This window comes from Nerophis ophidion, linkage group LG03 (genome assembly GCF_033978795.1).
Source record: "Nerophis ophidion isolate RoL-2023_Sa linkage group LG03, RoL_Noph_v1.0, whole genome shotgun sequence".
In the NCBI taxonomy this organism is placed as follows: domain Eukaryota; kingdom Metazoa; phylum Chordata; class Actinopteri; order Syngnathiformes; family Syngnathidae; genus Nerophis; species Nerophis ophidion.
Genome location: NC_084613.1, coordinates 19095609 through 19111380, shown reverse-complemented (window position 1 = coordinate 19111380; position 15772 = coordinate 19095609). Strand labels below are relative to the sequence as shown.

Genomic DNA, 15772 nt, shown 5'->3' with positions numbered 1-15772 from the left:
CATTAGCTAGTTAGCTCTGTGTGGTCACGGCAAAACTAAAAGTAGTTCCTCGGTGTTAGCGCTTTTAATAACAATATCGCTAATATTTGGTTAATATGCATGCTACGAGATGTAATTGGAGTATTGTTGGCTGTGTTTGGATGTTTTTTAGGCAGAATACTTTACTTCAAATAGCTGCATTGTTAGCCACGTCGTACTTGCCATATTTTACAAACTAGAATGCAAAAAAAAAAAAAAAAGTGTTCTTGTCTTACAAACCCCGTTTTCATATGAGTTGGGAAATTGTGTTGGATGTAAATATAAACGGAATACAATGATTTGCAAATCCTTTTCAACCCATATTCAATTGAATGCACTACAAAGACAATATATTTCATGTTCAAACTCATAAACTTTATTTTTGTTTGCGAATAATGATTAACTTAAAATTTCATGGTTGCAACACATGCCAAAGTAGTTGGGAAAAGGCATGTTCACCACTGTGTTACATCACTTTTGCTTTTAACAACACTCAATAAACGTTTGGGAACTGAGGGAACTAATTGTTGAAGCTTTAAAAGTGGAATTCTTACCAATTCTTGCTTGATGTATAGCTTAAGTTCTTCAACAGTCTTGTTGTCGTATTTTACGCTTCATAATGCGCCACACATTTTCGATGGGAGACATGTCTGGACTGCAGGCGGGCCGGGAAAGTACCCGCACTCTTTTACTACAAAGACACGCTGTTGTAACATGTGGCTTGGCATTGTTTTGCTGAAATAAGCAGGGGCTTCCATGATAACGTTGCTTGGATGACAAAATATGTTGCTCCAAAACCTGTATGGACCATTCAGCATTAATGGCTGCCTTCACAGATGTGTAATTTACCCATGCCTTGGGCACTAATGCACCCCCATACCATCACAGATGCTTGCTTTTGAACTTTGCGCCTATAACAATCCAGGATGGTTATTTTCCTCTTTGTTCCGGAGGACAGCACGTCCACAGTTTCCAAATATAATTTGAAATGTGGACTCGTCCGACCACAGAACACTTTTCCACTTTGCATCAGTCCATCTTAGATGAGCTTGGGCCCAGCGAAGCCATCGGCGTTCCTGGGTGTTGTTGATAAATGGCTTTGGCTTTGCATAGTAGAGTTTTAACTTGCACTGACAGATGTAGCGACCAACTGTTGTTACTGACAGTGGTTTTATGAAGTGTTCCTGAGCCCATGTGGTGATATCCTTTACACACTGATGTCAGTTTTTGATGCAGTACCACCTGAGGGATCAAAGGTCCGTAATATCATCGCTTACGTGCAGTGATTTTTCCAGGTTCTCTGAACCTTTTGATGATTTTACGGACCGTAGATGGTAAAATCCCTAAATTCTTTGCAATAGCTCGTTGAGACATGTTCTAAAACTGTTCGACAATTTTCTTACAAAGTGGTGACCCTCACCCCATCCTTGTTTGTGAATTACTTAGCATTTCATGGAAGCTGCTTTTATACCCAATCAATGGCACCCAACTGTTCACAATTACCCTGCACACCTGTGGGATGTTCCAAATAAGTGTTTGACGAGCATTCCTCAACTTTATCAGTATTTATTGCCACCTTTCCCAATTTCTTTGTCACATGTTGCTGGCATCAAATTCTAAAAGTTAATGATTATTTGGACAAAACAAAAAAAATGTTTATCAGTTTGAACATCAAATATGTTGTCTTTGTAGCATATTCAACTGAATATGGGTTGAAAATGATTTCCAAATCATTGTATTCCTTTGATATTTACATCTAACACAATTTCTCTACTCATTTGGAAACGGATTTTGTACATAAGGATTGTGAATGATAGGCAAAAATCAAAAAAGGAAAAAAAGGTTTCAAAGTGGCCCCCCGGCATGCTTCCTTACCTTTTTTGTACCCTTGCTGTAAAAATTTAAGACACCCAGGAATCAGGCTTGCCTTTTCTCAACTTTGCCTGCAATTGTGTGCCTTTTTAGACGTGAACGTGCGTGTCGGTGCACTCATCGCTGCTGGACGTGTCGATGTTTTCTGCGGTAATGAGATAATAACCGAGATTTATTGGAGCGAGGAATGCATTTATGTCGCTGCCGTTTCTAATCAGGCAGATTTACACGCGTCCTCCGAGTTGTCCACTGGGAAACGCCTCGCCCGTGACGGCCGGCCACAACACCGCTTCGAAAGATTAGATTTTAAATCCTCGCTGCGGTTCGTCAGACGTCTCCTGGGATTGTGGTCCCGGGTCAAAGTTCATACCAACAAGTGTCGGGTCAGATGATTATGAAACACAAGGAGTGTTCCTCAATGTGTGTGTCACTTTAAGAAAAAAGCATGTGGATGATACAGCTGCTGTTAACTTCCATCTAAACGGAACTAAGAAGAAAGTAACATTCCGAAGTGTGCGATATTTACCAAATAAGGCAAGCGATTTCCTATTTGGCACACTGACAAAGTTGCCTATATCATACTCCTTTTTTTTTTTAAATTGCAATTGCCAACTATAAGTTTTATTTGCAAGTCAAATATAGTGACTTGTCTAATCCAGCAAATGGGGCCAACAATACAGTGTCAGTTAGGGATGTGTACTATTCTTATTTGAACTGATACTGTTTCATACAAGTGACATAATCACTGGAGGATGAGGAATAGCTAGACACCAATACCAATTCCCGATACCTGGGCATTGACACCGGTACTTAACGGTACCAACTTTCCGTGTGTGTTGATAAATATTTGTTATTTTTGATGTAAAAATCAAATTTTTTATTGCAACATTTAAAAATGAGCGGATTACAGTGGGGCAAAAAAGTATTTAGTCAGCCACCGATTGTGCAAATTTTCCCATTTAGAATGATGACAGAGGTCTGTAATTTTCATCATAGGTACACTTCAACTGTCAGAGACAGAATGTGAAAAAAAATCCAGGAATTCACTTTGTAGAAATTTTAAATAATTTATTTGTAAATTATGGTGGAAAATAAGTATTTGGTCAACCATTCAAAGCTCTCACTGATGGAAGGAGGTTTTGGCTCAAAATCTCACGATACATGGCCCCATTCATTCTTTCCTTAACACGGATCAATCGACCTGTCCCCTTAGCAGAAAAACAGCCCCAAAGCATGATGTTTCCACCCCCATGCTTCACATTAGGTATGGTGTTCTTGAGATGCAACTCAGTATTCTTCTTCCTCCAAACACGACAAGTTGAGTTTATACCAAAAAGTTCTATTTTGGTTTCATCTGACCACATGACATTCTCCCAATCCTCTGTTGTATCATCCATGTTTCCATTTTGGTATAAACTCAACTCGTCCTGTTTGGGGGAAGAAGAACACTGAGTTGCATCCCAAGAACACCACACCTACTGCGAAGCATGGGGGTGGAAACATCATGCTTTGGGGCTGTTTTTCTGCTAAGGGGACAGGACGATTGATCCGTGTTAAGGAAAGAATGAATGGGGCCATGTATCGTGAGATTTTGAGCCAAAACCCCCTTCCATCAGTGAGAGCTTTGAATGGTTGACCAAATACTTATTTTCCACCATAATTTACAAATAAATTCTTTAAAATTCCTACAATGTGAATTCCTTTATTTTTTTCCCCACATTCTGTCTCTCACAGTTGAAGTGTACCTATGATGAAAATAACAGACTTCTGTCATCATTTTAAGTGGGAGAACTTCCTCAATCGGTGGCTGACTAAATACTTTTTTGCCCCACTGTATGATAACTGCTGTCCACTTGCTACCTTGTTTTAGTATCACATTTCTAAGTCTCTTGCATGTATGACACTAAGTATTAATTTCAGTTGCAAGTCCAAGACGTTTGATGGTAGTAGTGTATAGTTAATATTGTGTGGTTTTGTTCTCTGTTGCGCCCTAGAAAATGTTAACACTGGAAGTATTGTACATAGTATACACCGGCTGTGTGATTGTAACGTGCATCTTGGTTGTAGTTTTCATCAACAAATTTGGAGGTGTTTAAGATTGCCATGTAAAATCGCTATTTCTAATCAGTAGCATGTCAATAGCAAAGCCAATGTATATTAGCATCAAGCTAGCGCATTTCTGGAAAAGTGGAGCATGACTTAACTTACAGTGGAACACTTTTTGAGTCCTTTGCTGTGTAAAATCACAGTAGCATGTTAATAGCAAAGCCAATGTATATTAGCATCAACTAGTGCATTTTTTTGAAAAAGTGGAGCCTTACTAACATGCGTTGGAGCACTTTTTAATTAATTTGCTTTGTAAAATCGCTAATACTCTGCGATGAGGTGGCGACTTGTCCAGGGTGTACCCTGCCTTCCGCCCGATTGTAGCTGAGATAGGCGCCAGCGCCCCCCGCGACCCCGAAAGGGAATAAGCGGTAGAAAATGGATGGATGGAAAATCGCTAATACTAATCAGTAGCATGTTAATAGCAAAGCCAATGTATATTAGCTTCAAGCTAGCGCATTTTGGGAAAAGTGGAGCCTTACTTAACTAACGCTGGAGCACTTTTTGAGTCATTTGCTTTGTAAAATCGGTATTGCTAATCAGTAGCATGTCAATAGCAAAGCCAATGTATATTAGCATTAAGCTAGTGCATATTTGGAAACGTGTAGCCTGACTTAACTTATGTTTGGGCGTATTTTGAGTAAAAAAATTGTTGGCGTTGAAATTTGCAACATTACCGAGGGGTAGTTTGACTGAGTCTGCTCTCAGTGCTGCTGGAGTGATCGCCAAGTGATGAAGTGCAAATTTCTGGCTGTGTCGTGATGTCATGCGCAACCCAGGTACCGAAACATGGCACCGGTGGACTTTAGATTCATCAGCGCCCGGTAGGACTGGCGGGATTCGGTCAGTGCCTAAAAAGAACCAGATTTGGTACCCATCTATAGTGTCATTGCGGCATCAATACAGCCAGTGAATGTGCCACACACTCACTGAGGCCTCATTTATCCATTGCTAATACGAGCAAATGTGTGTCTTCCACCCTGCCAATCAGCCATGGCAGCAAAGTGTCCACTAGATGTTTCCATGGACACACGCTCCCTTGCTTGGACTCGCTTCTACTTCCACATGTTGCCGTCGTGGCAGTGAAGGGGTTAATGTCTGCACTCAGATTAGGGACGCCTGCTGCTGATTATTCCTCTTGAAGCGCTCGCTTGCGTAACGCCGTCTGCACTTTTTCTTCTGCTGCTGGGAATCGGGGGCCCCGTCCTGGAGACGGGCTTGCTTTTTGCCGAGCTCGTCACGTATGCTGGCAGGTCGAGATAGGCTGGGACGCCGGCCCAAAGGTGTTCATCCACAGACACATTTATGAGGGCGCGGGAGGTATTTCACATTTTAGTTCGTCAAACACGCTAATCCCCCACTCGATGTTCCTCGAAGGTGTGACAAAAGAGGAACTAATCAATATGGTGAAAAAATGTAAATCCCAGACCTCGACTGATTTTAACGGAATTGATATGAAAACGATAAAGAAGGTTATTGAAGAGATTTCAGAACCTTTAACATGTGTCAGCAACATATCATTACAAACAGGCAAATGAAAATAGCAAAAAGTCGTACCAATTTATAAGACTGGTGAAAAACTACCGACCTTTTTCTCTACTTCCACAATTTTCTTAAATCATTGAAAAACTGTTTAACAACAGATCTAACAAATTCATGAATACAAATTAAACACTCACAGACAATCAATATTAATATACAGAGCCAACTTCTCAACATCAATGGCATTCATCGAAATAACTGAAGAGATTACCAATGCAGTAGATTGGCAGCTGCAATGTTTATGGATTTAACAAAAGCCCAATCCATCCATTTCCTACCGCTTATTCCCTTTGTGGTCGCGGGGGGTGCTGGTGCCTATCTCAGCTACAATCGGGCGGAAGACGGAGTACACCCTGGACAAGTCGCCACCTCATGGCAGGGCCAACACAGATAGACAGACAACATTCACACACACATTCACACACTAGGGCCAATTTAGTGTTGCCAATCAACCTATCCCCAGATGCATGTCTTTGGAGGTGGGAGGAAGCTGGAGTACCCGGAGGGAACCCACGCAGTCACGGGGAGGACATGCAAACTCCACACAGAAAGATCCCGAGCCCGGGATTGAACCCAGAACTACTCAGGACCTTCGTATTGTGAGGCAGACGCACTAACTCCTCTTCCACCGTGCTCCCCTTAACAAAAGCCTTTCACACAATTGATTAATTATATCTTTCTTTCTTTCTTTCTTTCGTTATTTTCGAACATGACCACACTTATAGCATAATGCATCACACAATTTCATATAATTTCACTTTACATCGTGTCCGAAAGGGAGCAGGAAGACGCAAAGCTTATTTACCGCATTTTTTCGGTGTATAAGTCGCTCCGGAGTATAAGTCGCTCCGGAGTATAAGTCGCTCCGGAGTATAAGTCACACCTGCTTAAAATGCAAAGAAGGAAAAAAACATATATACGTCGCACTGGAGTATAAGTCGTATTTTGGGGGGAAATTTATTTGATAAAACCCAACACCCAGAATAGACATTTGAAAGGCAATTTAAAATAAATAAAGAATAGTGAACAACAGGCTGAATAAGTGTACGTTATATGACGCATAAATAACCAACTGAGAAGGTGCCTGGTATGTTGACGTAACATATTATTGTAAGAGTCATTCAAATAACTATAACATATAGAACATGCTATACGTTTACCAAACAATCTGTCACTCCTAATCGATAAATCCCATGAAATCTTATACGTCTAGTCTCTTACTTGAATGAGCTAAATAATATTATTTGATCTCTTACGGTAATGTGTTAATAATTTCACACATAAGTCGCTCCTGAGTATAAGTCCTAAATGTGACTTATAGTAAAAAATGTGACTTATAGTCCGAAAAATACGGTAGTCCAATCCTTTTCCCACTTTAGAGCGTTTACAAATACATACATTCATTTACTGACTTTTTTATAGTAAAATGACTTCAGTGAATGTGTAACACAACAGTTTTGTAATATATAGTTAAGTCAGTCATTATTAACATACTGAGAGGAAGAATATCTTATTTTCAATAAGGTTGAAAGTGTTTCTCATAATTCTTCTTCTTTGTACTATTCAAAGCACTATTAATTTGAACAGCCTCTTAAACTGGATCATATCAGTACAACGTTTCATTTTTTTTACCTAATCAATTCCACAATTTCATTCTACATACTGATATGCTAAAGGTTGTAAATGTTGTATGTGCATACAAATGTTTTAAATTAGATTTTCCTCCAAGGTTATATTTCTCCTCTTTAGTTGAGAAGAATTGTTGTACAATCTTTGGTAGCAGGTTATAGTTTGATTTGTACATCATTTTAGCTGTTTGCAATTTTACTAAATCATCGAACTTAACAAATGTAGCGCACATCTGTAGTTATTTCAGCATATTTCTGCACAATATTCAGATATGGTAACACTAGCGAGCAGTAGAGAATATGGAGTGATTTTTGGCCCAGGACGTATTTTGCTTTAGTCATTATTGAAACGTGTTTTGTCCACCTTATGTTGTATATTTTGTATATGAGATTTCCAGTTCATTTTATCATCTATTAATACTCCCAAAAATCTGGTTTCTTATACCCTTTCAACGTCTACTCTGTCTATTTGTATTTGTGTATGATGTTCTTTTCTACAGTTACTAAATAGTATTATATTTCTTTTACTGAGATTAAAATTGTCTGTTTTTGTCAAAATGTCATCTTTGTCATCTTAATAAACAAATTAGAAAGGTATGGAATCAGTCCTTGAACTGGGTAAGATGCTACTTAAGCAACAGAAAGCAATACGTGAAGATAGGCGAATATACTAAAAATATCTTGTGGCGTACCTCAGGGATCAATATTAGGACCAAACTTGTTCAATCTCTGAATAAACGACACTCATAAAGTTACAAAGTGCTTAATGTTACGATTATTTGCAGATGATACAGCTGTGTTTTGTTCAGGAGAGAACACACAAAAGCTAATACAAATAATAACAGAAGTAGGGTTTTTACGGTATACTGTAATTAATATAGTACCGCGATACAAATGAACCATATTCGGTACTATACCGCCTCTGAAAAGTACAGGTCCCCCATGCCCACCCCGCCCCACACCCCCCACCCCCCGCACCCCCTTCATGCCATTGCTGGTTTACGAGCAGAGGAGCATGTTTGGCAGTGCACAATAACAGAGTACAGTACTTACAAGCAGACACGGTGTGCAGACAGAAAAGGGAGAACAGACGCATTTTGGCTCAAAAACTAGCGATAAATGTGAAGTTATAACACTGAAACACCCTCAGGAAGAGGTGCTTTAAGACATGGCTAGCAAGCTAGCGGCTAAAGTCCAGCCCCAGTCTGCAGTATTTTAGCTACTTCTAAATCACTACTCACCTCCATGGCGATTAAATAAAGTAAGTTTTTTACAAGTATCATCCCTGCAGGACGAGGAATAGCTAAACATGCTTCACTACACACCATAGCTCACCGACGTCACAATTTAAACAAACACCATTGGTGGATCTACAACTAACATCCACTGTAATGATACCAAGTACAGTAGCGTGTCTAGTCGATACCACTATGATTACGTCAATGTTTTTTGACATTACAACGTCTTCTTTTTTTCTTTTTAAAAAAAATGTATATTATGTTTATCAACTCAGGAAATATGTCCCTGGACACATGAGGACTTTGAATATGATCCTGTAACTACTTGGTATCGGATTGGTACCCAAATTTGTGGTATCATCCAAAACCATCAAACAACAGAAAAATAAGTGTTTATTACATTAGAACAGGAGTGTAAATAGAACATGTTAAAATAAAAAGTAAGCAGATATTAAGAGTAAATGAACAAGTAGATTATTAATTAATTTCCTACCACTTGTCCCTCATAATTTTGACAAAATAATTGAATTGAAAATGACACAATATGTCATCATTGTCACCGACGTCCCACTGGGTGTGAGTTTTCCTTGCCCTTATGTGGGCCTACCGAGGATGTCGTAGTGGTTTGTGTTGTGGTTTGTGCAGTCCTTTGAGACGCTAGTGCTTTAGGGCTATATAAGTAAACATTGATTGATTGATTGATTGATGTCAGCAGCTGAATTAGGAGCCTTTGTTTGCTTACTTACTACTAAAAGACAAGTTGTCTTGTATGTTCACTATTTTATTCAAGGAAAAACTTGCAATAAGAAACATATGTTTAATGTACCCCAAGATTTTTTGTTAAAATAAAGTTAAAATAATAAGTCATATATAGGAATATGGGATCAAGTATTTAAATTAGTTTTAACTATTAAATGAACCAAAAATATGACTTATTTTAATTTTGTGGAAAAGATTGGACACAATGTGTTGTAAAGTTTATGAGATGTGATGTAAGTGTAAGCTACTGTGACACTATTGTCCTTTTATATATATATATATATATATATATATATATATATATATATATATATATATATATATATATATATTTATATAAACAAATGTCTGTAATAATGATATATATATATATATATATATATATATATATATATATATATATATATATATATAAACAAATGTCTGTAATGATAATGTCAATGAGGAATTTTTAATCACTGCAGTGTTGAAATTGTTATTCATATTGATACTGTTGTTGATAATATTCATTTTTGTTTCACTACTTTTAAATTGTTCTGTGTGTCCTCAATTGCTCTGTTTATTGCTATTATGAATGTTGCTGTGTCGGGTTTGGTTTTGGAATTAGATTGCATTATTATCCATCCATCATCTTCCGCTTATCCGAGGTCGGGTCGCGGGGGCAGCAGCCTAAGCAGGGAAGCCCAGACTTCCCTATCTCCAGCCACTTCGTCTAGCTCTTCCCGGGGGATCCCGAGGCGTTCCCAGGCCAGCCGGGAGACATAGTCTTCCCAACGTGTCCTGGGTCTTCCCCGTGGCCTCCTACCAGCTGGACGTGCCCTAAACACCTCCCTAGGGAGGCGTTCGGGTGGCATCCTGACCAGATGCCCGAACCACTTCATCTGGCTCCTCTCGATGTGGAGGAGCAGCGGCTTTACTTTGAGTTCCTCCCGGATGGCAGAGCTTCTCACCCTATCTCTAAGGGAGAGCCCCCCCACCCGGCGGAGGAAACTCATTTCGGCCGCTTGTACCCGTGATCTTATCCTTTCGATCATGACCCAAAGCTCATGACCATAGGTGAGGATGGGAACGTAGATCGACCGGTAAATTGAGAGCTTTGCCTTCCGGCTCAGCTCCTTCTTCACCACAACGGATCGATACAACGTCCGCATTACTGAAGACGCCGCACCGATCCGCCTGTCGATCTCACGATCCACTCTTCCCCCACTCGTGAACAAGACTCCTAGGTACTTGAACTCCTCCACTTGGGGCAGGGTCTCCTCCCCAACCCGGAGATGGCACTCCACCCTTTTCCGGGCGAGAACCATGGACTCGGACTTGGAGGTGCTGATTCTCATTCCGGTCGCTTCACACTCGGCTGCGAACCGATCCAGTGAGAGCTGAAGATCCCGGCCAGATGAAGCCATCAGGACCACATCATCATATTATGGTATTGTTGTGTATTGTTTTGTTGGATTGAATAATAATAAAAAAAACATTAATGCCATTTTTTGTGGTGCCCTTTATTTAGAAAAGTATCAAAGTACCAAAAAGTATTGAAATAATTTTGGTACCGGTACCAAAATATTTGTATCAGGACAACACTAAACAGAATCAATCAACACATTAAAAAGATGGTTTGACAAAAACAGACTATCTTTGGGGAGCTCAAAGTAAAACCGCTACTCTTCCACATCAAGAGTTGCCAGATGAGGTGGTTCGGGTATCTGGTCAGGATGCCACCCGAACGCCTCCCTAGGGGGGTGTTTAGGGCATGTCCGACTGGTAAGAGACCACGAGGAAGACCCAGGACACGTTAGGGAGACTGTGTCTCCCGGGTGGCCTAGGAACGCCTCGGGATCCCCTGGGAAGAACTCAACGAAGTGGGTGGGGAGAGGAAAGTCTGGGCTTCCCTGCTTAAGCTGCTGCCCCCGCGACCCAACCTCGGATAAGCTGGATGGATGGACGATGGGCAATTCTGACTTACTAATCCATTTTATGTGTGATGTATGTAGGGGTGTTTTCATGCCTAATGTACTCAAGCTAGCTCCGTTAGCATTGGCTAATATGCTAACAGGTTTACATGTGTCTGGGTTAGTATTATTTACTTACAATGACACTCTTTTCGTATTGTTTCAGTTTCACAAATGCTTCTGTCGCTTGGAGCCACACCTGGCCGTGCAAAAACATCAGCAAAGAAAAAATGTGGCATGCATGCTAACAGTGTGGACTTCCTAAATGTCCTTGTGTTTTGTGCCCAGGCGGCAGAGTTCACGCATGATGTCCCAACCTGGTGGCGAGCATCTCTCCAGCACCGTCAGCGAGGATTCCACAACCATCACCACATCCTCCACCGTGGACGTCACCTCCACGGCAAAGGTCAGCCAGAACACGCTAACCCTGCCTGAAGTTCAACGTGAACATTTGTCTTGATTATATTGTAACTTAGAGTCGGCAGTCCTAGTCGGGAGTTACTTTAGTTTACGTTTTCATCTCCCAGCACGCAGCACTGTCGTCAAGTGCGCCAGAAAGTAACCAAGTGCTCTTTTCCGGCCTTCACAATAAAACCGCTGTGAGTTACATCCTGTTTGACTGCGCTAAAAAAAATAAGAGTCCCTAGAAGAAAAGCTTTAATAATTACTGTTACTTTTAGTCAGCCACCAATTGTGCAAGTTCTCCCACTTAAAATGATGACAGAGGTCTGTAATTTTCATCATAGGTACACTTCAACTGTGAGAGACAGAAAATCCAGGAATTCACATTGTAGGAATTTTAAAGAATTTATTTGTAAATTATGGTGGAAAATAAGTATTTGGTCAACCATTCAACGTTCTCACTGATGTAAGGAGGTGTTGGCTTAAAATCTCATGATACATGGCCCCATTCATTCTTTCCTTAACACGGATCAATGGTCCTGTCCCCTTAGCAGAGAAACAGGCCCGAAGCATGATGTTTCCACCCCCATGCTTCACAGTAGGTATGGTGTGCGTGGGATGCAACTCAGTAGTATTCTTCCTCCAAACACGACGAGTTGAGTTTATACCAAAATGGATACATGGATGATACAGCAGAGGATTGGGAGAATATCATGTGGTCAGATGAAACCAAAATAGAACTTTTTGGTATAAACTCAACTCGTCGTGTTTGGAGGAAGAAGAATACTGAGTTGCATCCCAAGAACACCATACCTACTGTGAAGCATGGGGGTGGAAACATCATGCTTTGGGGCTGTTTTTCTGCTAAGGGGACGGGACGATTGATCCGTGTTAAGGAAAGAATGAATGGGGCCATGTATTGTGAGATTTTCAACCAAAACCTCCTTCCATCAGTGAGAGCTTTGAATGGTTGACCAAATACTTATTTTCCACCATAATTTACAAATAAATTCTTTAAAATTCCTACAATGTGAATTTCTGGATTTTTTTTCCTTCACATTCTGTCTCTCACAGTTGAAGTGTACCTATGATGAAAATTACAGACCTCCGTCATAATTTTAAGTGGGAGAACTTGCACAATCGGTGGCTGACTAAATACTTTTTTGCCCCACTGTATGTTGTAGTAGGACTCCATTGTTAGCGGCTTTTTGCCCATTTTTATTTACGATTTAGAATGCATAAAAAATAAAAACTTATGTGTTCTTGTCTTACACAGGGATTGTGAATGATAGGCATTTTTCAAAGTGCCGTTCCCCTTTTAACTTAATGCATTTTTATTACATGATTTCCCTCCGTCACAATAAAAAAGAAAAACACCATAAAAATGATCCCTCCATATAGTTGTAAGGGGATCAAATACTTATTTTCATCACTAAGCAGCCTGCCGTGACAACGAGGTGACGCAGTAGTTTAGTCCATGTTTGTCCTTGCAGCTGTCGCTGTGCTGCCAACATGATGAAAATGAACAAAATGTTCATTCTTCTTCTTTATTCTGTCCCTGCTCACATGCGCATTTTTGTCCAATCAGAAGCCTGTCAAAGCTGACTTGGTGTATTCATCAATATAATGACGTGTAATGTGTACACTAGTATTGGTGTAAAAAAAACTGTACATTTTTGAATGAATCTCTATTCTTATTTGTAGCGATTCTTAATCGATTAAAATAAAATTTAAAATCAATTTTTTTAAATTATATATTTATATATATATTTTTTTGTTGATGTAGATTCCCATATTTGCTATAAAGATTTTAGAAAATAGAAATGTTGGATACTTCTCTTGTTGCCTTTATAATCCATCCATCCATCCATTTTCTACCGCTTATTCCCTTTTGGGGTCGCGGGGAGCGCTGGCGCCTATCTCAGCTACAATCGGGCGGAAGCCGGGGTACACCCTGGACAAGTCGCCACCTCATCGCAGGGCCAACACAGATAGACAGACAACATTCACACACTAGAGCCAATTTAGTGTTGCCAATCAACCTATCCCCAGGTTCATGTCTTTGGAAGTGGGAGGAAGGCGGAGTACCCGGAGGGAACCCACGCATTCACGGGGAGAACATGCAAACTCCACACAGAAAGATCCCGAGCCTGGATTTGAACCCAGGACTGCAGGACCTTCGTATTGTGCGGCAGACGCACTAACCCCTCTGACACCGTGAAGCCCTGCCTTTATAATATTTGACTTTATTAAATGTTTGTGTAAAATTTTATTAAACAAAAACAGCTTTCTTTTAAGTAATATAGAAATTTATCACAGCTGCTTTTGATTGATTGATTGATTGAGACTTTTATTAGTAGATTGCACAGTACAGTACATATTCCGTACAATTGACCACTAAACGGTAACACCCGAATAAGTTTTTCAACTCGTTTAAGTCGGGGTCCACGTTCATCAATTCATGCTTATCTATTTTATGAGGGAACGCAGTTCGTCATCGAATTGGCATCCAATGTTATTAACACGTATTGATTTTGAATTGAGAATCGTTTTGAAGAGCAAGAATCCCCCAAGAATGGAATCAAATCGAATTGTGTAGTGCCCAAAGATTTTTACCCCTATCCACTATTTGTTGAAAATGAGTGTTTTGTTGCTGCATATGGTAGGAAAGCGATTCATATGGCTGCATTCGTCCACGTCTTACCTGACACATGAAACGGGACAAATTGGGAGGGTGCACTATGTAATTTAGCTGCCAGATAGCAGCAGTGTTGAATATCTTAAAATGTGTTTTATGGCAATTCCAACTTTAACCACAGCTAAAATGGCGCTTTCAATCATTTTCAGCAGACTGCATTGCAAAATGGTTTACCCACCCCTCTTCCTCTCCTGAGAGATCCACCCAGGAATGGTGCAATATGAATGCCGTAGCTACTTTTCCCCAGGGTGGTGTCGAGATGCCCTAATGTTGTCCAGTTTGCACAATTCGCCTCGGTGCATTTGCAAAATAACTGAATAAGTGAAGTTAAGTGAATTATATTTATATAGCGCTTTTCTCTAGTGACTCAAAGCCATTTACATAGTGAAACCCAATATCTAAGTTATATTTAAACCAGTGTGGGTGGTACTGGGAGCAGGTGGGTAAAGTGTCTTGCCCAAGGACACAACGGCAGTGACTAGGATGGGCAAAGCGGGGATCGAACCTGGAACCCTCAAGTTGCTGGCACGCCACTCAACCAACCGAGCTATATGGCCCCACATAATAACTTGAAAAGCAAAAACATATATTTAGTTATTGTTGGGGTTTCCTTATCAGTCTGATAGCATAATAACTCCAAAAATGATGGGCAAATTATCTTAAAACTTTTGGGAAATGTGTAAAATGATGAGGAATAATTTCAGGAACAATTAAGTCATTGGATTTTGGTGTGATTTAGATTTTTTCGGTGGGGATCCGTTACCTTACGAATACGTTTTGAGCCTCAACATCTGTTTGTGTGTATTCTAGCGGTCCGCATACACAAAGATTGTGTATGGCTGACAAGAGGATTCACTCCTTCTCTTTCATTCCGCTAAATCATTGCTTCTCAATTCATTTATAATTTACAGAAGAAAACACTTTGCGCCCCTCTCTCCCATCCTTGTCTCGACTATTATTTGTCTATAAAATTGTTATAAGTACACCTCTGCATACACATTGTATCCTTACTAACATTGAAGAAAACAACAAAAAAGGAACTATAGACCAACTAACAACAAATAATAACTGTATTAACATTTTTTTTTAGTCTGGAAGAAAAAAGATTTAAAGTGCATTAACTTGCCTAAAATAAATAAATAAATTACATACCTATTTAAGCTATAAACATTTTTGGATCGACTTGAACCATTTGATACTGAAAAATAAAATACAAAAACAGAAAAAATATTGAATTTCAATCGATCAGCAACATTAACTCAGAGCACAATAAATAAAACACATTAACCTACAAAACAAAAATTAATAGAACAATGTAGATTTTTTTTAAAAATCCAAATGAAGATGTCAAGTTAATTTTGTAGTGCACAACTTTTCCAAGCATGATACTGCATGATACTGATAAAGCATGTTCCCTGATTGATTAAATTAAAATAGCATGCACAAATATGCATGAAAACGCATCACACATGGGACGGTTTAGTCAGTAAGATTTGTTTTAGTTATATTGTAAAACTTACAATCGTTGCTTGGAGTGATGAATCCATTCGAGTAGAA

The 15772-nt window shown here is 39.7% G+C and overlaps 1 protein-coding gene across 7 annotated transcripts in view; it reads left to right on the top strand.

The window, feature by feature from the left end:
- LOC133549261 (pleckstrin homology domain-containing family A member 7-like) overlaps window positions 1–15772 on the top strand; it is a 287420-nt gene that overhangs the window by 173109 nt on the left and 98539 nt on the right. For all 7 annotated transcript variants that reach the window (XM_061894492.1, XM_061894491.1, XM_061894496.1 and 4 more), the window contains one exon: window positions 11404–11521. In XM_061894492.1, the coding sequence (XP_061750476.1) occupies window positions 11404–11521 (118 nt within the window). The remainder of the gene's footprint in view (window positions 1–11403; window positions 11522–15772) is intronic.